The following is a 25,278-nucleotide window of genomic DNA, read 5'->3' on the forward strand; positions in this document are numbered from 1 at the left end:
GAGGGAGACCCTCATTGTTATACAAAATTACATATAAGAGGTTGTGAGGGGAATGGGAAAATAAACAAGGAGAGAAATGAATTACAGTAGATGGGGTAGAGAGAGAAGATGGGAGGGGAGGGGAGGGGGGATAATAGAGGATAGGAAAGGTAGCAGAATACAACAGTTACTAGTATGGCAATATGTAAAAATGTGGATGTGTAACCTATGTGATTCTGCAATCTGTATATGGGGTAAAATTGGGAGTTCATAACCAACTTGAATCTAATGTATGAAATATGATATGTCAAGAGCTTTGTAATGTTTTGAACAACCAATAAAAAAATAATAAATTAAAAAAATACATAAATGGGTCTTGATGAAGGCCAAATAAATGCTGGAATGAGTCTCACCTGAATGAAGAAAAAGATAACAGGGGGATGGTCTATAATGAGAAATGGTGTTTGTCACTATGTCATATACAGTGTCAGTTTAAGAATAAAGATATTGGCATTAGGCTACTTGAAAAAAAAAATAGATGCACAAGCAATTTTCCCAGCCAACGTAACAATGCCAGCTATTATCAACCAGATAAAACATTTAGCACTTTTTCAAGGAGCAGGTGGCTACTGGCCTTTTGAGAATCATAATACTTTGTTCTGAACTTGGCCATATAGTTTGACACATTTTCGTAGCACACAATTCTCACATTCAACATAATACATATTTTGTAAGACATTAAAGTGTATTTGAATAGGTCTAGGCAATAAAACATAGGATTTAATACATATGCCATGAGATAGAATTCCTTGTGAAAGGAACTATTAAGGTGGGTAACATTTTTTAACTTATCATATAGAAAATCACCAATCCAGATTCAAAAAGGCTCCTGAGTCAGATCTATTTTTTGTATTCCAGGTGGTTCTGAAGGTGTTTAACCTAGTCTCATACCACTCCCAATTGGTTTTCATAGAAAGAGCATTCATTCTTCCCTGATTTTGCAGGATGTCAGGGAGTCCAACAGATTTGAAAAGTCAAATCAGTGATCTCTTAGATATCTGTAATAACTTGTACTTATGATTTTTGAAGTGAATAGAGGTTCCTAATCCTGCTGCTCCTGTACCAATCCCAGCAGATGTTCTTATCCCTAGGGGTAAGGCAATAATTTAAGGGGTTTCCCACATCTGGTGTGTGCTATTATTGGAAAGGATAGCCTTTTGTTGTGAGGTAAATCATCAGTTTGAGGAGGAGTAAGGAAGATTAGGGTACAGAGGTCAATCTAAATTTGGTAGGCAGGGATAATTATGAGCCTCACAAAGTGAAAAAAACTCAGAATTTAAGAAGGCATCAGGGATGTGTAATTGACATAAGTGAACATCTTAAATTCTATTAAAAGTATTATCGTTTTTCTTTTTAAATGCCCAGGTATGGCTGCATTTTGGTTATAAATGTTTTTGCTAGGTGTTTAAGACCAAGCTAGTCAAATTGACTCTGTTCCTATCTGCAGTTCAGAGTCAGCTGAGATCCCACAGGGGTTAGTCTTGGGAAAGTTAAAAGCAGGTTCTTAGCTTTTTAGTGCCATCTGCTAGGTAGGGTCTCTGTGATGAGATGGCTTCCCTTGGAAGCATCAGGGATGTTTTTCTTCTCCAATGACCTTCCTCTTTTGCAGCAGGTGCACTATTTAGCTTTCAGTTCTCCAGCAGATTCATTAATCTCCCAGATTGGGAGGTCATGTGACCCAGAGTTGCAAAGCTCCTTAGAGAAGGTCTCTTGTTCCCTGGGTTTAGGCTGACTCAGAAGGCAGAGGCCAAATATAGTTTTCTTGGCTCCTTTATTAGCCTGTATCTTTAAGCCTTGGCCTTAAACATCCAGCAAGCCAGTTTCACCAGTCTTAAAGTAAGAGAACTTGGCTTTAACTTGAATGTGTATAACCTTAAAGTCATTAAATCCTTTTATTTAATTGGGGTCTATATTACTACTGGAAATTAGCCTTATATCCCATCTGTCCTGTAGGGGATGGCTTATTAAGTCAAATTAACTCAGGTGGTTTATTCTTGAAGGAGTGCTTCTGCAAAACATTAACATATAGAGTCTTCACAAGTAACATATTATATCTGAAATATGAATCAAAGGAAAGCTTAGAGAGATTTTTACCCTCTTCTGTGGGAAAGTGCCAAATGTTTTCATGTTTTACAATGTCCACCTTTAAACAGATCAGGTCTCATTCTTTTAAAAAGACATTTAAATTTCTACCCCAGTGTAAAAAATAACATAATATTTTATATACATGTTATTGATAACTGGTCCTGTTACATTAATTGATATAAATAAATCTCCAATTAAATTTGTTATTTCTTTAAGTTTAAAGTTACCATTTCAGACAACTTTATTTGGGCAACATTCACTTGGTAAAGTGCTTTTCTAAGCTTTATATTTTAAAACTTCTATACTACAAGAAATGAGTATACTTAATACACAAAGATTAATAGTTAGCATCACCTTTAAACAGATGTCCTTATATTAACTTGTTGTTGTTTGACTTCATAATGGCTGCCAATCTTACTGGAGTGAGATGGTATCTTAGGGTGGTTTTGATTTGCATTTCTCTGACTGCTAGAGATGGTGAGCATTTTTTCATGTACTTGTTGATTGATTGTATGTCCTCCTCTGAGAAGTGTCTGTTCAGGTCCTTGGCCCATTTGTTGATTGGGTTATTTGTTATCTTATTGTCTAATTTTTTGAGTTCTTTGTATACTCTGGATATTAGGGCTCTATCTGAAGTGTGAGGAGTAAAAATTTGTTCCCAGGATGTAGGCTCCTTATTTGCCTCTCTTATTGTTTCTCTTGCTGAGAAAAAAACTTTTTAGTTTGAGTAAGTCCCATTTGTTGATTCTTGTTATTAACTCTTGTGCTATGGGTGTCCTATTAAGGAATTTGGAGCCCGACCCCACAATATGTAGATCGGAGCCAACTTTTTCTTCTGTCAGATGCAGAGTCTCTGTTTTGATATCAAGCTCCTTGATCCATTTTGAGATAACTTTTGTGCATGGCGAGAGAAAGGGATTCAGATTCATTTTGTTGCATATGGATTTCCCGTTTTCCCAGCACCATTTGTTGAAGATGCTATCCTTTCCCCATTGCATGCTTTTAGCCCCTTTGTCAAATATAAGATAACTATAATTTTGTGGATTGGTCTCTGTGTCCTCTATTCTGTACCATTGGTCCACCTGCCTGTTTTGGTGCCAGTACAATGCTGTTTTTGTTACTATTGCTCTGTAGTATAGTTTGAAGTCTGGTATCGCTATACCACCTGAATCACTCTTCCTGCTAAGAATTGCTTTTGCTAATCTGGGTCTTTTATTTTTCCATATGAATTTCATGATTGCTTTATCTATTTCTACAAGAAATGCCGTTGGGATTTTGATTGACATTGCATTAAATCTATAGACAACTTTTGGTAATGTCGCCATTTTGATGATGTTAGTTCTGCCTATCCATGAACAGGGTATATTTTTCCATCTTCTAAGATCTTCTTCTATTTCTCTCTTTAGGGTTCTATAGTTTTCATTGTATAAATCTTTCACCTCTTTTGTTAGGTTAATTCCCAAGTATTTTATTTTTTTTTAAGATATTGTGAATGCAGTGGTTTTCCTCATTTCCATTTAGGAAGATTTGTCGCTGATATACAGGAATGCCTTAGATTTATGCATGTTGATTTTATATCCTGCCACTTGCTGAATTCATTTATTAGCTCTAGTACTTTCTTTGTAGACCCTTTTGGGTTTTCTAGGTATAAGATCATATCACCCACAAATAGTGATAATTTAAGTTCTTCTTTTCCTATTTTGATGCCTTTAATTTCTTTCGTCTGTCTAATAGCTCTGGCCAGTATTTTGAGAACTATATTGAATAGAAGTGGTGAGAGAGGACATCCCTGTCTTGTTCCAGATTTTAGAGGGAATGCCTTCAATTTTTCTCCATTTAGAATGATGCTAGCCTGAGGCTTAGCATAGATAGCTTTTACAATGTTGAGGTAAGTTCCTGTTATCCCTAGTTTTTCTAGTGTTTTGAACATAAAGGGATGCTGTACTTTGTCAAATGCTTTTTCTGTGTCTATCGAGATGATCATATGGTTCTTATCTTTAAGTCTATTGATGTGGTGAATAACATTTATTGAATTCCGTATATTGAACCAGCCTTGCATCCCAGGGATGAATCCTACTTGATCATGGTGTACAATTTATTTGATATTTTTTTGTATCCAATTCGCCAGAATTTTATTGAGGATTTTTGCATCTAGGTTCATTAGGGATATTGGTCTGTAGTTTTCTTTCTTTGAAGTGTCTTTGTCTGGTTTCGGGATCAGGGTGATGTTGGCCTCATAGAATGAATTTGGAAGAGCTCCCTCTTTTTCTATTTCCTGAAATAACTTGAAAAGTGTTGGTATTAATTCTTCTTTAAAGGTTTTGTAAAACTCTGCTGTATACCTGTCCGGTCCTGGGATTTTCGTGGTTGGTAGTCTTTTGATGGCTTTTTCTATTTCCTCCATTGTTATTGGTCTGTTTAAATTGTGTGTATCTTCCTGACTCAATCTAGGCAAATCATATGACTTAAGAAATTTATCAATGTCTTCACTATCTTCTATTTTATTGGAATATAGGGTTTCAAAATAATTTCTAATTATCTTCTGTATTTCTGTAGTGTCTGTTGTGATATTGCCTTTTTCATCCCGTATGTTAGTAATTTGAGTTCTCTCTCTTCTTCTCTTCATTAGCATGGCTAAGGGTCTGTTGATCTTATTTATTTTTTCAAAGAACCAACTTTTAGTTTTGTTAATTTTTTCAATAATTTCTTTTGTTTCAATTTTGTTGATTTCCGCTCTGATATTAATTATTTCTTGCCTTCTGCTACAACACCTTGCTCATTCCTTTGGTTTGGACCTCTATACCTTCCTCTATCCCAATGACTCTTAAGTTTAGATTTTTAATGACATCCCATATATATTGGATGTTTTGCCCGTGGTTTCTTACCAGCATTTCTGCATTGACTATACTCTTTTTGAGTTGATATACTTTGTCTTCATTATCTGATGTTCTGACTTCCACTTGATCTGGTCTACTTGTAATATTCTCATTTGAGTTTTTGATTTGGTTTATGGTTTCCTGCATTTCTAGGATTACTGTTTGATTTTTTTTAAATCTCTATCTCCTGGTAGAATTGATTTTTGGCTTCTTGAATCTGTTTATGTAATTCATTTTCAATGTATCCTTTCATTGTTTGGTCTTGCTGTCTAATGACTTCTTTAAGATTCCATTCCATCTGAGTCAGGTATGCCTTGAGTTCTTTATCTGTCCATTTTTCTGATATCTCTAGGTTCTCCTGTAAATTTAAGTTATCCTGCATTGTTTGTAATCCTTTTTTCCCTTGTTTTTTCATGGTACTCACGTTACTCTCCAACTCTGACTGCTGTGTTTCTGTTTTCTCCTATAAATTTGTTTTGGTTTTGTATAGCTCCAAGATTTCTCCTTTGTGTTGGGAGACAATGTTTAGAGATGTTGGATTTAATTGTGATTTAAGGTTAATTCATTAGTTTCATTAAAGGCCTACAGATTTTGATGGCATATAGAGAATTGAGGTTTGAACTTAGGATTTTATGTTAAGCTCAGGAGATATGATAGTATGGAGGTTAGTATATCTTAGTTTATTTGGGGGGTTGCTCAAATGCAGGTGGATATTAACAAGAGCATAGATAGGAGTACTTGGGGGTAGTTAGGGGCTTAGGCAGACTATAGACCATCTTGTAATATTCATCTATTTGCATTTAGTAAATTACACATAATTGGAATGTTCATGCTTGGAAGGAAAGATAGGGAAAAGGTAAGGAAGCAAACCAAGAAAGAGAGAGGGAGAGAAGAAAGAGAGAGAAAAAAATAGAAAAGAAAAAGAAGAAATGATTAAAAAGTAATAAAATAAAGTAAAATAAAAATTACAATTTAAAAAAAAAATAGAGAGGGAGAAAAAAAAAAGCACTATTGGGCTTCTATTTTCTTCACTTCCAGTAGGTGGAGCTGTGCCTTCCGGACCAAGATTTTGCGCTCAGTCTGTAGGAAACAATCCTATGAGGCCGCTCCCTCCTCCCCCACCTGGTGTCTCTCCAATCCTGTTCACTTAGGTTTATTCCTGGCCTCTAGTCTCCACGCTTCTCCCGCCAGACAGGCCTTCCCCAGTGTGGTACCTCTCTGCAGATCAAGCTACACTCTGGGCCTGCAGTTTCCTGGATGTGGAGCGAGGCTATTGGGAACCGGCTCCCTATTGTTTTGATTCCCTCCGATAGACACTCCTCCAAGAGCTGGCTAGACAGGTTTCATTTTAGCCACTGGTGGGAGGGGGGAGTTGGAGGTCAGGTACCATTACCTTTCCCCACGCCTCTATTCACGCTCACTCTGATAATCATGCCCACGGAAAGCCGGGGAGAGATTTTATGTGATTTCCCCGCTGTATGGGAGAAGGACTAAATGTCACACACCTGTTCTATCACTGAACTTGCTGCAATGGGGTCGGATCTGTTGGAAACTGGCAATGGTGACGTCAGCTCTCCAATATGGTGGCCGCTGGCTTCCTCAGTGGGGTGTCCTGTGTGGAGGGCAGATCTGGACTATTTCTTTCCCCCATCTCAAACCCAGAACTCAGCCTGGAGCACTGTGAGGACACAGTTGGCAGGACCCCACAGAATCCGTAGCACCGTTTCTCTGCTTTGCTGGCACATGAGATGGCTTGGTGATATGTTCAAACAGGTAAGGAATCAAAGACTGTGAGCACATGGATGCAGAAAAAGAAGACATGGACACCAGGCAGCTTGCAGTGTGTGACTAACTCCACCAACTGCTCCATCAGCACATCCACCCCTACTCTTCACAAGCTGCAGCTGGTGATAGGGCCTCTCTCCCTTATCATTGTGATCCAGCCAGTTTCTACCACATCCTTTCACCAACCTTTACTCATGCTCTAAACTGTGTTCCTCTGGACCCAGGAACCTCAGGCTCACTTTCACTTACTGCCCACCATGTGCCTGAAGAAGTGTGCTTGCTATGTGGGGCTCTCCCTTATACCCTTTTCCCTAATTTGTATCATGGCCAATGCCCTCCTACTGGTTCCTGATGGGAAGACCTGGAGCACTGACCAACTCAGCTTGCATGTCTTGCTCTTGCCTGGCTTCATCAGCGGGGGATTGATGGTGAGGAGTCTAGAGCACAGGCCAGTGACCAGGGCTGTGAGCACAACCATAAGGGGATCTGGATGTGAAGGGAAAGTAGAGGGAAGAGTACAGAGTTCCAGAGGGGATGGAAAGTGCTTGGTGGGGACAAGGAATGTGCCCAATCCTCCACACATACACTCAGTACTCTGTAGACAGTCCTGGAGGAGCCACCAAGAGATAAACATCTAAGGGAAGGGGAAGGCAGGGATGGGAGGCTCAAGTCTCTACAGAGCTTTGCTTCTGAGTCAAAGCATGTCCCACCAGACCCTCCCTGCCTTCGTAGCTGAGCAGATGTTGGGGACACATCATTACAAAGGTCCAAGCAGAAGGAGCAGCTGATTGTGTGGGGGGTTATCAGAGCAGGATAATAATAGGCATGGGGGTGCAGAATAAATGTCTGGAGCCAGGCAGTGATGTCACCCCTTGAGTTATCTGTGCTCCACAGGAAGGAGATGTCTGCCAGAGTTTCCAGGAAGAGACTATCTCCCAAATTAACAAGTGAATCCTAACACACTATCCAGATTCCCTGAGACACCCTCTCAGGCACACCTGGAAAGTAGGTTTTGAAGAGCTTCTTTATAAGCCCTCTGTTTTCCCTGATGAGCAGAATCACAGCCTCCGGGACAGGATTCCCCTGTGTTTCACCATCCTAGCAAACAATAAAATGACTTTTCCTTTTTCTCAAAACTGTGTCCTCATTATTAAATTGGCATGAATTGGCATAGGAGACAAAGACCAATCTTTGGGTTACATTATTAGTTTCATTTGTGCCAACTGGAGGAAAAAGGAGGTGGGACAGCATAAGGTGGACTTGTTGAGGGACCTGCTTGCTTCTGGCCAAGTCCTCACTCCCTTTCTCATTTCCGCAGGGCTCAGCTCACTGAGCCTCCATCCACTGATGGCCAGGTCATTCCTGCTTGCTCCAGGACCCCAGCCTGGCTGGCCCACCCCCTGCCTCCTTGGAATAAACTGCTTGAAGTCCACCCCAACCCTCCCTGTTCAGAGTATGCCCTAAACAGCAGCAGTGTGTGAGGGCCTTCTGAGCTTGGTGTTCTGTGACCCGGTTTGGAGCCCTCACTCCCCACTTATTTTTGTCACAGGTACTGAGCTACTAACTTGCACAGGAAATACAGTGGTTAACAAGGTAGATGTGATCTCCAGGGGTGGAATAGGCAATTTTAAAAGAAGTAAAGGATTATTTCAATTGATACAACATTTTATTTGGTAATTTCATTATTGACTCATGTTCGACACTGGAGATTATTGAACCCAGGGCCTCACACATGTTCTGCCAGTGCTCTACCACACCATTGAGCTACACACACCCACATCCCTTTTTGTTTGATTTTGGGACAAGTATTGCTAAATTACCCAGGCGGGACTCCAATTGGGATCCTACTCTCCCAGCCCCCCAAGTAGGTGGGACCCAGTATGCACCACCACACCTAGTTTACTAGCACCTTTTCATCTCAGCCATTCTTTCTGGCTCTTACTTGCAGAATCCTAGTGATGTCACTGAAAACCTTCCTGAAAAATTCTTCCAAATCCCACAGTAAATATTTCTTCAGAGATCTGTCTCAGTATTTGGGGTGACATGCTCTCCCCTTGTTTGGAAGAAAAATTTCATAACTCCTACAATGTTTTGAAGTATTACATTATTTTATCCATACAGAGTTGCATAAAAATAATTTAATGAGTACTTGTGGAACACACACACACACACACAGTTTTTTCTCTCTTGTCCTCAAAAGAAGTAACTTCTTGGGCTGGGGGTATGGCTCAGTGGGAGGAGGCTTGCAAAGTATGCAAAAGAGCTTATATTTAAGGATTGTTGTTCTCAAAGAAGTACCATGTTGCCAGGTGCAGTGGTGTAAGCCCATAATTCTAGCAATTTGGGAGGGAGACTGAGGCAGGAGGGTTGCAAGTTTGAGACCAACTTCAACAACTTAGCAAGAACTAAGCAACATAGCAAGACCCTATCTCAAAATAAAAAATGGAATGAGGATATGGCTCAGTAGTTAAACAGCCCTAGGTTCAATCTGAAGAAGAAGAAGAAACCATCTCTCAGACTCAGTAGAAATCAACTTGAAGACAAATATGTGGCCTACTCATGGCCTTCTTTTAGTCCATGAAGACCAAAGGCTGAATCCTATCTTCAGGTCTACATTGGGAAGGCCCACTATTCGGGATAGGACAGTTGCTCTATAGCTCAACATTATTTCTAGTGATCCTGCTCTACCTCTCATCATTTTCACCTCCCACCCATTCACTCCAGAACCCACATTCTCCATCTCTGCATCCCAGTCCTCATGCTCCTTCCTCCTGCACTCTTCCTGAATGGCACTTATCTATGCAATACTCTCGCGGCACCCTTCTGATCATTGGTGGTTTCTACTGCCTCGTGGCTTTTTTCTACTGCCTTCTTCATACATTTCCCAGTCTGGGGACTCCCTCTTCTCTAAAGTCTCTCTCAGGTTGTCTCACAGACATATTTCCCATGAATGAAGATCCAGGTAGTTGCTGAGTGATCATGCAGACAGGGTATCTCTGTTCAGCAGGGCTCTCACCTTCAGCCATCTCCTAAGTCTCTGGCTACATGCTTTCCTGCCTTGGATCAGCTACATTTATCACTCAGTCTGCTGTGTCCTGCATAATAGAGTTTGTGCTGGGCAGCTATTTCTGTGTAAGGAAAACTCCCACACAGTCTTAGTAGCATACCAACATAAGCATTTATTTCACTTACCTGTGCATGGATTGGTTGGAGATGGGCTGATATAGGTTGAGATCCAACCTGGACCTTTTCCTTGCATCTTGCACCTTTTTTTTTATCAGTGGGTTAACTCAGGCATGTTCTTCTCATGGCCATGATAGTGGCAAGAGGCAACACACAACATCTCCTAAGGCCTAGACTCAGAACCAGTATCTTGTTAATTATGCCCATTTTATTTTCTGCCAATATGGTTTGGAGGTGTATTCTACCTCTTACTGAGTGGGGAGGTGGTGGAGGGACAACTAAATTGCTTAGTAAAGGACATGTTTACAGGGAGGATTGAGCACTTGCAATGAGCAATTCCATTTTTACTACAGATCATACGGTCATACGGCTCCTGGCATGATGAAACCCCTCAAAGGAGGCTGTGGAATGAGAGTCTGAGGTTTCTCAGGGAGACACAAGTTAAAAGACTCTGTTTGCAATATTTCAAAGTAACCACTAGGGCTGGGGATATACCTCACTAGTAAAGCACTTATCTCACCCTGGTTCAATCCCCAGCACAACACACACACACACACACACACACACGATAATAATAAACAAAAATAACTGCTTTTTAGATTTAAAATAGGCCTTCTAGGGGTTGGGGTTGTGGCTCAGTTGCAAAGTGCTTGCCTTGCACATGGGAGGCACTGGGTTCAATCCTCAGCACCATGAAAAACTAAATAAATAAAATAAAGATACTGTGTCCCTCTATAACTAAAAAAAATTTTTAAACATCCTTAAAAAATTAAAATAAAAAATAAAATAGGCCTTCTAATAGGGGAATGAAAAATTTTTGAAGAAAAAGCAGCATTTTAAAACATCTTAAAAGCATTAAACAAGTCAACAGAAGCAAAACCCAACATCAGTTACCACACTGATTGCCTGTGAGTCAGAGGTAACCTGTCGGGCAGTTCAAAGTATTTTCTTTGTTCATGTGTCCTCTCATTCTAGAGGTCAATTCGTCATAGCTTTTTCTCCATCCAGCTTCTCTATCTTATAAACAGCAAGAATTCCGCTCAAATTCTGGCATTCCGTTTTAGTGGTAAGATTTCTCCACCATCCATATTCTCTCTAATGTTTCAAGTGGGCCTTTGGGAGAAGCTATATCAGTAGTCCCCAACTGGCTCCCACTTTCCATGTGGTACCACTTTTTATTGCAAGCACTGTGGGGTCCTGCGGTACTTAGTGCTATCTCATCTCTTCCATGGGCACTACCACATCACACATGGATGTGGGCTAATTCTGCCGGGCCTGCACACTCCTCTTTCTGCCTGACAATAAGCTGGGTCTCAGCCCTCACTGTGAATCCTGGTATCTCTACCACAGGTCCTGAAGCCAGGTTTTAATAAATTAATCTCTGTATGAAAAAACTACTTTTTATATTGTAGTTGACAGAAACACAATTCAAACCAATTCACATTATCCAAAGGTTCCACATTGGGCTGGAGTTCTAGCTCAGTGGAAGAGGGCTTGCATAGCATGTGTGAGGCACTGGGTTTGATTCTCAGCACCATATACAAATAAATAAAAATAAATGTCCATCAACAACTAAAAAATGTTTTTAAAAAAAGGTTCCAAGTTTCATATGTGAATACACCACCAATGTAACTCCACATCATGTACAAATACAAAAATGCAAAGTTATACTCTATGTACAATATGTCAAAATATACTCTACCATCACATAAAACTAAAAAGAAGAAATTAAAAAGTGAAAAAAAAAATGTTTCCAAGGAGTGCAGAGTGTGGTGGGGCATGCCAGTAATCCCAGCATCTCAGGAAGTTGAGACGAGAAGATTGTGAGTTCAAAGTCAGCCTCAGCAATTGAGGGAGGCCCTAAGCAACTCAGCGAGACCCTATGTCCAAATAAAATATTAAAAAAGGACTGAAGATGTGTCTTAGTGCTTAAGAGACCTTGGGTTCAATCCCTAATAAAAAAAAATGTTCCAAGGAGTGATCAGGTTCCAGGCATGGCTGAATCTGCCAATTCAAATGATGTTGTCACACCTCACTCTCTCTCTCAATGGTTGTTTCCTCTGGATTAACTTCCTGCTCTTAACAGGAAGGGCCTTCCTCAAGGTGAAACAGGCCACAAGCAACCTCATCACCTCAACAAAATCAGAATCTCCTTGACCTCCAGATGGTGAACAAAAACAAGAACACAAATAAATAAATTTTAAAAATAGACTCTTCATGGAACTGGCTTGGATTGTACAAGTATGGCTGAGTCAAATGTTGAGGCCTGAGGATGCTATGTTCTAACAAATAAGGCCTCAGTCTCAATTCTACCCTGAGAAACATGTAGTAGTCTCAAAAGGAGAGAGGATCAATAAACAAATATTAATGAGATGAAATGAAGCCAGGCTCAGTGGCACATGCCTGTAATACCAGTGCATGGGAGGCTGAGGCAGGAGGATCATGACTTAAAAACCAGCCTCAGTAACTTAGCAAGGTCTTAAGCAACTCAGTGAGACCCTGTCTCTAAACAAAAGTCAAAATAAAAGGCTGGGGTTGTTCCTCATTTGTTAAGTGCCACTGCGTTCAATGCTCGGTACAAAAAAAAAAAATTTTTTTAAAGAATTTGAAATAAAAACACAGATGATGCCTGCTGTCAATCTTTTTTCATTTCTTTCTGGGAGGAACTCTCTATGTGTGACAAATGGAAATGATAAGCCCACTGTACACCTCCTTGTGCTGCCTAGTTTAACAAACATCCCCCTGTCCTAAGGAACCCTTACAACCAGTCAAGAGGCAAGTGGTACCACTCTACCCTTTACAGAGATGAGGCAATTGTGACCTAGAGACATACAATGGCTTGGTTGAGTCTTCAACAGGTAAGGAATTGAAGAGGGATGATGGAGAGGTGTGTGCAGAAAGACGAAGAAGACATTGGCACCAGTGTGTGACTAGCTCCCCCACCACATCATCGCACATCCACCCCCTCTCCTCACCAGCTGCAGCTGGTGATAGGGCCTCCCTTTATCATTCTGATCCTGCCAGTATCTACCACAGCTTTTCTCTGACCTGTACTCACATTACAGCCTGTGTTCCTCTGTGGCCAGGAACACTTTCATTTTATTTCAGGCTCACTTTCATTCACTGTTTCACCATGAACCCAAGGAAGTGTGCCAGCTGGGTGGGCCTCTCCCTAATATCTCTCTCCCTAGTGTGCATCGTGGCCAATGCCCTCCTATTGGTGCCTGATGGGAAGACCTGGAGCTCAGACCAACTCAGCTTGCAAGTCCTGCTCATGCCTGGCTTCATCGGCGGGGGATTGATGGTGAGGAGTCTATAGAGTACAGGCCAGTCATCGGGATATGGGCACCACTGAAAAGGATTGTGAATGGGAAGGGAGGGGAGATGAAAAGGACCATGCTCCAGAGGGGCGGCAAGTGCTTGGTGGGGAGTAGGAATGTACAAGGTGCTGCCCCTATAAACTCAGCACTCTGGAGACAGCCCTGGAAGAGCCCCCAAGGACCTGAGATGAATGTCTAAAGGAAGGGGAAGGCACAGAGGGGAGGCTCAAATCTCTAAAGAGCTTCCTTTATGTGTCAAAGCTTGTCCTTCCTGACCCTCCCTGCCCACGCAGCTCAGCAGATGTTGGGGACCCCTCACTACAAGGGTCCAAGCAGAAGGAGCAGCTGGCTGTGTCGGAGGTTATCAGGGAAGAGTAATAATAGGCATGGGGAGGTATAGCAAAAAGGTCTGGAGCCAGGCAGTGATGTCACTCATCAGTCACTCTACCTCTCAGCTCAGTGTTGCCCCTCCCTCCTCCTCTTCCACTCACTCTCAGCCCATATTGTGGATGCCCACTCTGTGCTGGGTGCTAAGAACAAACTCAGAAACAGGTCAGTCAGGCAGAGAAGTTGCCCCCAAGGCTTCCTGGAGATGAGGATCTGCTGGAAGAAGTGGAGCAAGACGGGACACAGATTTCTTGTATCTCCTCCTCCTCTCTTTCCCCGTTTAGGGGAAGTTTTAGATGGTTAACCTAGTATAATATTTGTGGGGGGCAAAGTTGAGAGATCTACCCAGCAGAGTTTCCCTCTATTCTGGAGTTGCTGTTTTTTTTTTTAATCAATTCATTCCTATCAGCACAGTGTGAGAGTTCTAGTTGTTTCAAACCTCAGTGGATTGAAGAGATCCCTCTGGTTCTTGTGTGGAGAATGGATAGTCAGACCTTGCCAGCCATAGATGCAGAGATGAGATTAATATCATGGAGGGAAGACAGTACCTTCAAATAGCCCAGTGGCCATGGTGATGGAAAAAAGTGAGGAGATTTGAGCTATAAACAGTGTTGCCTTCTGAATTTATGGTGACTCTTCTCTTTTCAGGAAGATAGTTAGATGGCAGGAAAGAGGACAGGGAAGCTGACTATACAAAAGGAAACAAATACTTTGACCAAAAGTAAAATTCTCAAGGAGGTGGTTGATTTGAAATTTGTAAATGTGGTGTGGGTGTGTAACTCAGTGGTAGAGCACTTTCCTAGCATGGCAAGATCCTGGATTAGACCTTCACCAACACAACACACACATACACTAGTAAATCCAGAAGGCTATTCTAGGTATCTGTGGATCCTGAATCCTCCCAGTAAGTGACCTCACCAGAGAAGGTAAACAGTGGGGTCAGCATTGGCCCTGAAACTGCCCTGACACAGAAGGAGGAAAGCAAAAGTGCTGGTGGAAATTTGGTTGCACTCATCAGGTGCTTCTCTGAGGTTGCTGGGGATGATATAACAGAACTAAAACTCGCAGCCCCTTCCCTGGAAAAGAACAAAATGCTGCCTTGTATGGTGTATGCCAGACAAGACCAACAGGGAAGGAAGGATCAAAACAGCTGTGGAATTCCAGGGATGGGAGATGAACAAAGAACCTGGCCTGGGCTATGAAGACAAAGACAGGGGTGGAGGCAGAGTGAGGAGCCTCAAAGGATTAAGAAACTCTCCTCACAGTAGACTGTGTGGCACATACCTGTATTCCTAGTGGCTCAGGAGACTGTGACAGGAGGATCACAAGTTCAAACCCAGCCTCAGCAACTTAAGAAGGCCATAAGCAACTCATTGAGACCCTGTGTCTAAATACAAATACAAAAAAGAGCTGTGGGGCTGGGAATGTGGCTTAAGCGGTTGCGCACTCACCTGGCATGCGTGCAGCCCGGGTTCGATCCTCAGCACCACATACAAAGATGTTGTGTCCGCCCATAACTAAAAAATAAATATTAAAAAAAATTCACTCTCTCTCTCTAAAAAAAAAAAAAAGCGCTGTGAATGTGGCTCAGTGGTTAAGTGCTCTTGGGTTCTTTGGTACCCAGTACCAAAACAATACAAAAAAGAAAAAGAAAATCCTTCCTGCCCCCACCCCCACCAACAATTGAACCCAGCAACATTTTCCCACTGAGCTACAATCCCAGCCCTTTATTTTTTATTTTGAGATAAGGTCTCCTTGTGTTGCCATGGTTGCTCTTGAACTTGCATCCTCCTGCCCCAATCTCCTGGATCTCTGGGCTCACAGGTGTGCCCTATCCCACTTTGGCAACACCAAGGTTAATCTGGTGGGGCATGTATGATGAACTGTGGGGTGCCATGAGCAAGAGCTAAGGGGACTGAGTAGGGAGGCTAAGAACATCTTCCTCATGGAACGTGATTAGGAATTGAATGAGAGAAGAAGGAGAAAGGACTGATAGATTCAGGAGCCATTGAAGCAAAAGTCAAGAAGACTTGAGTTTGGCAAGGTGCAAAAGGGTTTAAGTTTTCCAGCCTAGGTGACCTCGTGGATTATATTTTTCAATTAAAAGGATGAGGAAATCAAAGGGAGATGAATTTGGAAAATATTATGAGGTCACCTCTTATACAGGCTGAATCTGAGCTATAACCAAGACATTTGAGTGAACACATCCTTTGGGCAGTTAGATTTGGTTCTCTAGGCATGTACAGGTAACAGTTGGCAGGGGAATAGCTGATTCCCTGGCAGGAGTGATCTTTCTGTGGGAAAAGTCACAGGAAGAAAAAAAGTTCAGGGGCTGGATCTTAGGAAATCCCACAACCCACATCACAGCATTTGTGAGCATACTCGAGCATATCCTAGATCACCAGACCTTCCAACACCTCTACCTCTTCCCACTGCTGAAAGCATTTATAGTTAAGGAGCATTTACTCTGAAGCAGACTTGATACCATGCCCACCAGTTTCCATTAAATCCTAAGAACAACTGTATGAGGTAGGTTTTACAAACCAATTTTACCTAGGACAAACTGAGACCCAGAGAAACCAATTAGTTCATTGAGTGAAGTAGTGTGGTCCCGACCTTCAACCAGGCCTCCTGATTCCCAATCAGAAAGGAACCTACCATGTGCCAAGGTTTATGGGGAATGTTTAATATTGAACCGAATCCTCAAGGAAGCTAAAATATGGACAGAGATAAGGTAGGCACATAAATAATGATAAAGTAAGGTAGGGCCCAGCCATGCTCCAGGAGAGGTAGAGGTAAGGTCTTCTTCATATAGTCTAAAGGGCTGAGGACATCATAGGCAACTTCCAGAGGAGGTGAAGACTTTGAGGATATGGGTTTGGTGCTGGGTTCACAGTATTACGATGACTCTTGTCTCACAGGTTCTGTGTCCGGGAATCACTGTGGTTCTGGCGGCAGGTGGACATCCCAAATGGGTGAGAACCAAATTGAAAAGAGATTCGGCAGGGCATGGTACATACCCCTGTGATCCCAGTCACTCAGGAGGTTGAAGCAGGAGCTTCTCAAGTTCAAGGACAGCCTCAGCAATTTAGGGGATCCTCTCTCATTAATAAGAAATCAAAAGGGCTGTGGATCCCATCCTGGGTTAAATCCCCAGTGAGCCTCCACCCCACAGAAAAGAAAGCAAGAGATTGAGGATTTGGTCTCTAAACTAGTCTCTCCCAGAGCCACAGCAGACTCTACAGAATCCCTAACCACCACGAGTCTCTACTGGCCCTTAGTTTTGCTTAACTCCAAGCCCCGGAGATATAGGAAAATGTATTTTCAAGTGCAATTCCACCATACGACCAGCGCACTGGTTTCATTAAAGAGGTTCTTGGCATAAAAGTTAGCTAGTGAGATTGAAATAAACACACAGACTCAGTTACCTTTTTCTATGACCAGGTCCCAGACGGCTCCCCCTCTGGCTCCCACCTCGAACCACCTGGTAGGGCAGCAAGGATTACTCAGGGCTAGCAGGAGAGAGAGAGAGGGAGCATGCCAGGGAGTGGCCTTTTATTGGGGAACAAGAAATTCAGGGGAGAATTCCATCCAATGACGGTTGAGGGGGGCAGCACTCCAAGGTCAGGGTCAGTGATTGGCCCCCGGGGTCAGTAGTCAGTCACACCCCCACAAGGACAGGCTCTCGCACCAGGAGAAGGTCGGGAAAGCTCTGACAGAGTTTAGCCAGAGCGCCTCAGACCCAAACCGGGAGTTGCCCAGTCACGTGTGAGAATGGCTCCCCACAGCGCACTGTTTGGGGGCGGCTTCCCCAGGCCCCCGAATCTCTATTTAACCTGGCTCCAGAGGAGCTTGGTCAGGTGGGGGGACAGAACTAGGCGCGGTGGGGCCATGAGTGGGGAGGGGGCAGCCCTATTCAGCCCACCTTGCACACCCGGTCCAGATTCTGCGTTCCTTCTCCTTCTCGGCCTTGGGAATGCTTGGTGCCATCTACTGCCTCTTCGTCTCAGCAGCTGGACTCCGAATGGGACCCAAGTGCTCAAAGAATGCCAAGTGGGCCTACCACTTACAAGAAAGCTCGTAAGGCTTAGCCTGGATTCATGACCCCCATTCTCTGCATCTTGGTGTTCTCATGCCCTTCCCACGTAGGGCGGGGAAACTGGGTGCCACGTTCCTTCACATGGGTCTAACTAACTCTTTGAAAATCCCATTCTGCCTGTGCAGGGGACTGAGGGTGGAGTAGGGCACCGCATTAACTCTTCTCACTTGACCCTTCCTGTCCACAGAGGGGCTTACTTGAGCAACCATGAGTACTGGAACTTGTGTGAAAAGCCACCCAATGTGGTGCCCTGGAATGTGACGCTCTTCTCCTTGCTGATGGTTGCCTCATGCCTGGAGATCTTGCTGTGTAGCATACACCTGGTGAACCCTATAATTTTACCCTTTGTCTGAAAGCACATGAAAGTCAATACAAAAAGAAAAAGGAAACTGGCGAGACTGATGTTTTATTCAGCACCAGAGGGGCACATCTTCAGGGTAAAAATGGTGATCCATCATCAGGAGGGACTGGGTTTTATAGGATTTAGACAAACCATGTCATGAGAGGAGTTAGTTTTGGCAGGCCCTTTTGGTGGGAGGGGCCATGTCATGACAGGGGTTTAGGTTGGGGCGGGAGGACAGGTAGGCAAACTTATCCTTCATTCCCAGACTCTGAAAGGGGATAATGAGTTGGGGTGCAATGTCCTCATATCTGGTTACTTCTTGCTGGAAAGGGCGCAGTAGGGGATCCCATGTCAGATATCTGGAAGAGGATAAGGAGGTGGGGGGTATTTTAGGCTCCTACATTGTCCTGGTGATTGTGGATTGAGGTGGGGTGAGTAGAAGGAGGGAACTTACACATATTTGTGGGTGATGCCTTCCTCATGGGGCTCAGGAGTGTCAGTGAGTGAAAGAGAATGACTTTTGCATGTTCGTGGGAGGTGGTCTCGGTTAGACAAGTCCCTTTGTCCAGAAGTTGCTTCTGTATAAAGTTTTAAAAGCAGGGGGAAAGTTTATTACAAGAACAGTGAGTATTGCAGTAGTTAAAAGAGGGAGAAGCCAGGAAGTCCACCGTTTTAGGAATCAAGTAGTTCTTGCCTCCATTGTTCCAATCTGCTCTGTAGTTATCTAACCTTATCCCTTATCAATCCTGAATGATTGACACAGAAGCAACATTCTTCCAGAGGAAGAAGCAGAGACAATCTCATTTGGTAGTAGAGAAATCTAGGCCCTGATGATTCTACAGGATGATAGATGCAGGGAATATAATTGATTTTGTAAATTTAGTACCAATTCAACAACCTGTTGGATATCTTAAATAACCTGTACTTACAATTTTTGTAGTAGTGAATAAAGGTTTCTAATCCCGGTGCTCCTGTGTCAATTTTGGCAGATTTTCTATAGCCCTATGAGTAAGGGAATAAACTGAAGGGTTTTCTTGTGTCTGGTGTGTGCCATTATCAGGGTAGGCAAACTATTGGTTGTTAGTTTAAATGTCAATTTGAGGAGTAAGGAAGACAAAGGTACAAAGGTCAGTCCAATTTTTCATAGGCAGGGGTAAATATGAGCCTCACAAAGGAAAAAAATGCCTCAGAATTTGGGAGGCACCAGGGCTGTGGGGGCTGCCACAAGTATACATCTTAAGTTCTAGTAAAATAGCTGTTGTTTTATGTTTTAAATTCCCACACATGGCTGTACCTTGGTTATAATTTTTTCTAGGTGTTCAAGACCAAGCTGGTCAAATTGACCTTGTTCCTGTCTATTGTTAATAGTCAGCTGAGTCCACTCAGAGAGTCACTCTTGGAAGCTTGTGAGCGGCCTCTTAGCTCTATTAGTGCCATCTGCAGGATAGGGCAAGGATCTTCCTGATCATTTGACTTCTCTTGGAAGCATCAGGGATGTCTCCCTTTTCTAATGACCCTTCTCTTTTGCAGCATTGCACTGGTCAGCTTTTTGTTCTCCAGAGTCTCAGTGATGCCCCTGATCAGGGGGTCATGTGGCCCAGAGTTACAAAGCTCTAGAGAAGTTCTCTTACTCCCTAGGTTCAAGCTGACTCAGAGGGTAAGAACCAAATATTTATTGGCTATGTTTCTTTCTTGGCCCTTTTACTTTTTAAAATTTAATCTCCAAGCTTTGGTCTTAAACATCCAGGAAGGCAGTCTCATCAGTCTTAAGTAAGATTCCTGGGTGTTTACTTTAATGTCTTTAAATTTACAGTCATTTACCCCTACCATTTAATTGGGGTCCGTATTAGTACTAGAAGTTAGCCTTACATCCTGTCTATAGATGGTGGCCTATTTATCTCAAATTAATTTAGGTTGTTATATTGAAAGATGTATTTCTATAAGGCACTAACAGATGACATTTTAAAGTTGTCAAAGAAAACACAAAAATAAAATTAACTAGAGTAAAAACATATTGAGTTTGTATAATAACTAGGAAGTAAGAACCATAATTTTCATAGTCTTAACCTTAGTTAAATATTATATCTCCTGTTTACCATAGTAATCTTTATAACAAAAATTTTTCCTTTGAACATACCTTTAAATAAACTTAAGTGTGAAATTATCTTAACAAGGAGTACGGTAAGAGGCAGAGTCTTAACTCAGGTGAAGTGAGACAAACCTTGGGTAGCTTGTTTTATTTCTGAAGCTGATCTTTGTCTCTTAAATATAATTTTACAAAGTTTACATGAATTTTTCCTGAGTTTATATGAATATTAGCTAACACAATATCATGTTTCACAATATTAACCTTTAAACAGATCAAGCTCATTGTCTTTTAAAAACAGATTTAAATTTCTACCCTAATTGTAAAAAGTAACATAAAATTATATATATATATATATACACACACACACACACACACACACACATATATGTATATATGCATATACCTTATTGATAGCAGATCCAGACATGGAACATTAAATTACATAAATAAATCCCCAGTAAAATTTGGGGGTTTTTTTAATATTTAAGTCTAAAATTACCATTACTTTAATTTGGGGAAAAAAAAAAAAAACGAGTCCTGGGGGGAAAATGAAGCAGCCATTATTTACTCTAGTAAAGCAGGATGCAATTTACTTTTGGGCTCAGATTAGTCAGTTCAGATATTGAAAGAATAGAGAGAGCTCTGAAATATCTGGGTAAAGATTCTCAGGTAAAAAAGACAAGTGGCTTGGATTTAAAGTGGCGCATTTTCCCCCCTCTGGTCCCAAGTTCTGTAAACTGGACAGGTCTCCACCATTTACATTTCAATGTAAGCCTTGGGGAGATCTGGCAGAAACCCAGGGAATCTGCTGTTTGAGTTGCACCTCATGCCTAGTGCATTTAAACATTTTTTATTCCCCAGTTGGTAATCAGGCCAAGTTTGAAGCAAAAAATTATTCGGCATCTCCTTTATCTCAACTGTGATTAGATCATCCCCTACTATCATTTTTGAGGATGAGGCTTCTTGCTGAACAGAAATATTGGTGCCTTTGCTGACAAATATCTCTCTCTCTCTCTCTCTCTCTCTCTCTCTCTATCTCTATCTCTCTTTTGTAGTTGTAGATGGGCAGCATGCCTTTATTTATTGATTGATTTCTATGCAGTGCCAAGGATTGAACCCAGTGCCTCACACATGCCAGGCAAGTGCTCTGCCACTAAGCTACACCTCCCACCCCTGTGTTTTTGTCTTTGCTTCCATGACCTCTGACTGGGCCCTCACGCAGACCTCACTTCAATCTTTACATCTAGGGAAATGAAACTCTTTTTGAATGATTTTTGTCAATGGCAGTATTGGTGGGGGACCCTGGGTGAGCCAAAAGCAAGGGTCTTGGCAGGGTATTTCAGTAAAGAGACTGGAAGAGGTCTTACTTGTCTGAGGAAGAGATGATCCTTGTTGCATGCAGGACCAAAACGACAGAAAGTGTCCTCTGACCTGGAGGTCTCATGAAGAAAGAGAAAAAAATGGAGTTTCATTGGAATGGGGAGGGGTAAAAATAACCCCCAAAACATCCTGCTCCCATTCAGGGAGAATACAAAAAGAAACAGAAAAATGGAGGGAGACCTCGTGGACCAGTGATGCTTTATTCAACACTGGAGAGACACATCTTTGAAAGAAAAATGGCAGAGGCAGGTCATCATGAAGGTCTGGGTTTTATAGGGTTTAGCCAAGCCAGATCATGGGAGGAGTTACTTTTGGTGGGCCCTTTTAGGGCCAGGTGTTGGGAGGATAGGGTGGGGCAGGAGCACAGATAGGTAACCATATACTTCAATGTCCACTTCACCTTTTGACTATATCCCTGGTTGCTCTAGAATTATTTTTAAAAGGGACATATTTTTTTCCTCTTTCCCTCTATCCCCTCCTAACCTGGGGTGAAAGTTATCTGTTGAGAGCCACAGCCAAAGGGGCCCCAGCAAACTTCCAGCTGCCAGAAAATTTCCAGCTGCCAGCTGATGATTAGCTCACAGGGGCCCCAGCAAACTTCCAGCTGCCAGCTGATGTTTGGCTCACAGCGGCCCCAGCAACTTCTAGCTGCCAACTGATTGGCTCCTCTGCCGTGATACTCATTGGGCTGTTTCCCTGCCCTTTCAGACCACAGAGCTGCTCATTGGGGAACTTTTTTTTTTGCTCCCCCCATGAGACCCAGCCAATCAGCCTCAAGAGCAGGAGGGGTGGGGGAGGTGGGGAGGCTTGTGGGAAGCCGGTGGTGGCAGTTGGGCTCTGAGGGTTTTCCTGAAGAGCTGTGTGGTGTGGTATGTATGTTCTAAAAATAAAGTTAGTTTCTTTTGACAAGTGGCTCCTGAATTGTGCCCAGCCAGACTGCGGCAGTTATCTGTGCTCCACAGGAAAGAGGTGTCTGCCAGAGGATCTAGGAAGAAAATATCTCCCAAATTAACAAGTGATTCCTAACACACCATCAGGGTGCCCTGGGATCCCCTGTCAGGGCACACCTGGAATGTAGACCTTGAAGAGCTTCTTTAAAAGCCCTCTGTTTTGCCTAATGGGCAGAATCACAGGCTCTGAGACAAGAGTCCCCCGTGTTTCTCCTTTGCTGGTAAAGCAATAAAATTACTTTTTCCTTTTTCTCAAAACGGTGTCCTCATTATTAAACTGGCATGAATTGGCATAGGGGACAAGGACCAAGCTTTGGATTACATTATTAGAGTCATTTGTGACAACTGGAGGAAAGAGGAGGTGGGACAGCACAAGGTGGACTTGTTGAGGGACCTGCTTGCTTCTGGCAAAGTCCTCACTTCCTTTCTCATTTCCACAGGGCTCAGCTCACTGAGCCTCCCTCCACTGATGGCCAGGTCATTCCTGCTTGCTCCTGGACCCCCAGCCTGGCCTGCCCACTCCCTGCCTCCCTGGAATAAACTGCTTGGAGTCCACCCCCAACCCTCCCTGTTCAGAGTATGCCCTAAACAGTAGAAATGCGTGAAGGCTGAAAGGTGAGTGACTCACCAGAGATGGAAATTTAACCAAGAGATTTTATTGGGAGGCTGCTTGAAGGGGAAGAAAAGGAGAGGAAGAGAGCAGCAGTGTGCACTTGCAAGCTTCAGCTTAAAAAGGGTTGCGTAGGTGACTTGGCGGGTGCTGATTGGCAGGGGGACTCAGGAACCGGCGAGTGGACACTGTGTCCCACAGGAATTGTCAAGAAAACTTTGGCACCCTTTGGCTTAGCGACCTTCAGAGAGGAGGGGGAGGCGTAAAGGATTATGTGATGTTCTTCTTGCAAGATGGAAACTTAACCTTAATGAGGAGAAACCCTATGGGGAAATAAAACCAAAAGGCAAGGTCTCCCATGCACCCAACAAGGGCCTCCTGAGCTTGGTGGTCTCCTAACCCTGTTTGGAGCCCTCACACCCTATTTGTTATTTTTTTTCCACAGGTACTGAACTACTAACTTGCACAGGAAATACAGTGGTTAACAAGATAGATGTGCTCTCAAAATTGAACATTCCAGGGGTGGAAAAGGCAATTTTAAAGAAGTAAGGTAGTTATCACATTTTAACTTATTCATTTTATTATTGATTTATATTCAGAACTGGAAATTATTGAAGCCAGTGCCTCACACATGCTCTGTAAGTGCTCTACAGCATCATTGAACTAGAGACACCCCCATCCAGTTTTGTTTCATTTTGAGGCAAAGACTTGCTAAATTGCCAAGACTGGCATCCAACGGGTAATCCTCCTACCACAGCCTCCCAAGTAACTGGAATACAGTGTGCATCACCACACCTAGTTTAATAGCACATTTTCTTCTTCTTTTTTTTTAAGTTGTAGATAAACACAATATCTTTATTTTATTTATTTATTTTTATATGGTGCTGAGGATTGAACCCTATGCCTCCCATACGCTAGGCAAGTGCTCTACCACTGACCTACAGCCCCAGCCCTTTTAGCACATTTTTATCTCTGCCATTCTTTGTAGCTCTAACTTGCAGAGCTAGTGAGGTCATTGAAAAGCTTCCTGAAAAATTCTTCCAAATCCCACAGTAAATATTTCTTCAAAGATCTGTCTCTTTCTTTCAGTCTTTGAGATGATGTGCTCTTCTCTTATTTGAAGAAAAAATTCAGATCTCCTATAATGTTTTCAAACATTATTAACATTATTTTATCCATACAGAGTTGCATAAAAATAATTTAATGAGTATGTATGGACCACCCCACCCCAAACACAATTAATTTTTTTTCTCTTGTCCTCAAAAGAAGTACCAACTTGGGCTGTGGATATGGCTCAGTGGTAGAGGGCTTGCCTAATATGCATGAGACCCTGGTTTGGAGGATCCTGTCCTCAAATGAAGTACCATCTTACTGGGGTATGCTTATAGTTCCAGCAACTTGGAAGTGAGGCTGAGGCAGGAGGATGCAAGTTTGAGACAAGTCTCAACAACTTAGCAGGACCTTAAGCAACTTAGTGAAACCCATAACAAAATAAAAAATAGAAAGGTCTAAGGATATGGCTCAGTAGTTAGGGAGTCCTACATTCAATCCTCACCTCCAAAAGAAGAAGAACAGGAAGAGGAGGAGGAGGAGGAGGAGGAGGAGGGGAGGGATGAGGGGGAAGATGAGGAAGAAAAGAAGGAGAATGAGGAGGAAGAAAAGGAAGAAACAATGCTGTCTCTCAAATTCACTAGTGATCAATTTAAGGCAAATATATGGCCTGCTCATGGCCTGCTCTTAGTCCATCAGGACCAAGGGCTGAATCCCATCTTCAGGTCTACATTGAGAAGGCCCACTATTCAGGACAGGACAGTTGCTCTCATAGTTCAACATGACTTCTGGTGACCCTGCTCTACCTCTCATCATTTTCATCTCCACCACCCACCCCAAGACTCAGATTCTCCGTCTCTGACTCCCAGTCCGCATGCTCCTTCCTCCTGCACTCTTCCTGAATGGCACCTCTCTATGCAATACTCTTGCTGCACCTTCTGATCATTTATGGTTTCTCTTGCCTCATGGGTTTTTTTCTCATTGCCTTCTTCATACATTTCTCAGTTTGGGGACTCCCTCTTCTCTAATGTCTCTCTCAGGATGCCTCACAGACAAATTTCCCATGAATGAAGATCCAGGTA

General features: G+C 42.6%; 1 protein-coding gene across 1 annotated transcript; it reads left to right on the forward strand.

Annotated features, from left to right (window-relative positions):
* Positions 1 to 1,486: 1,486 nt before the first annotated feature.
* Positions 1,487 to 18,767, forward strand: LOC107159316 (transmembrane 4 L6 family member 5-like). The gene is made up of 5 exons (XM_048798321.1): positions 1,487 to 1,492; positions 13,034 to 13,272; positions 16,597 to 16,650; positions 17,619 to 17,755; positions 17,962 to 18,767. The coding sequence occupies exons 2-5, from the start codon at positions 13,102 to 13,104 to the stop codon at positions 18,125 to 18,127; spliced, it is 528 nt and encodes a 175-aa protein (XP_048654278.1). The 5' UTR covers positions 1,487 to 1,492; positions 13,034 to 13,101; the 3' UTR covers positions 18,128 to 18,767.
* Positions 18,768 to 25,278: the final 6,511 nt, after the last annotated feature.

Source organism: Marmota marmota, unplaced genomic scaffold, assembly GCF_001458135.2.
Source record: "Marmota marmota marmota unplaced genomic scaffold, marMar, whole genome shotgun sequence".
NCBI lineage: Eukaryota > Metazoa > Chordata > Mammalia > Rodentia > Sciuridae > Marmota > Marmota marmota.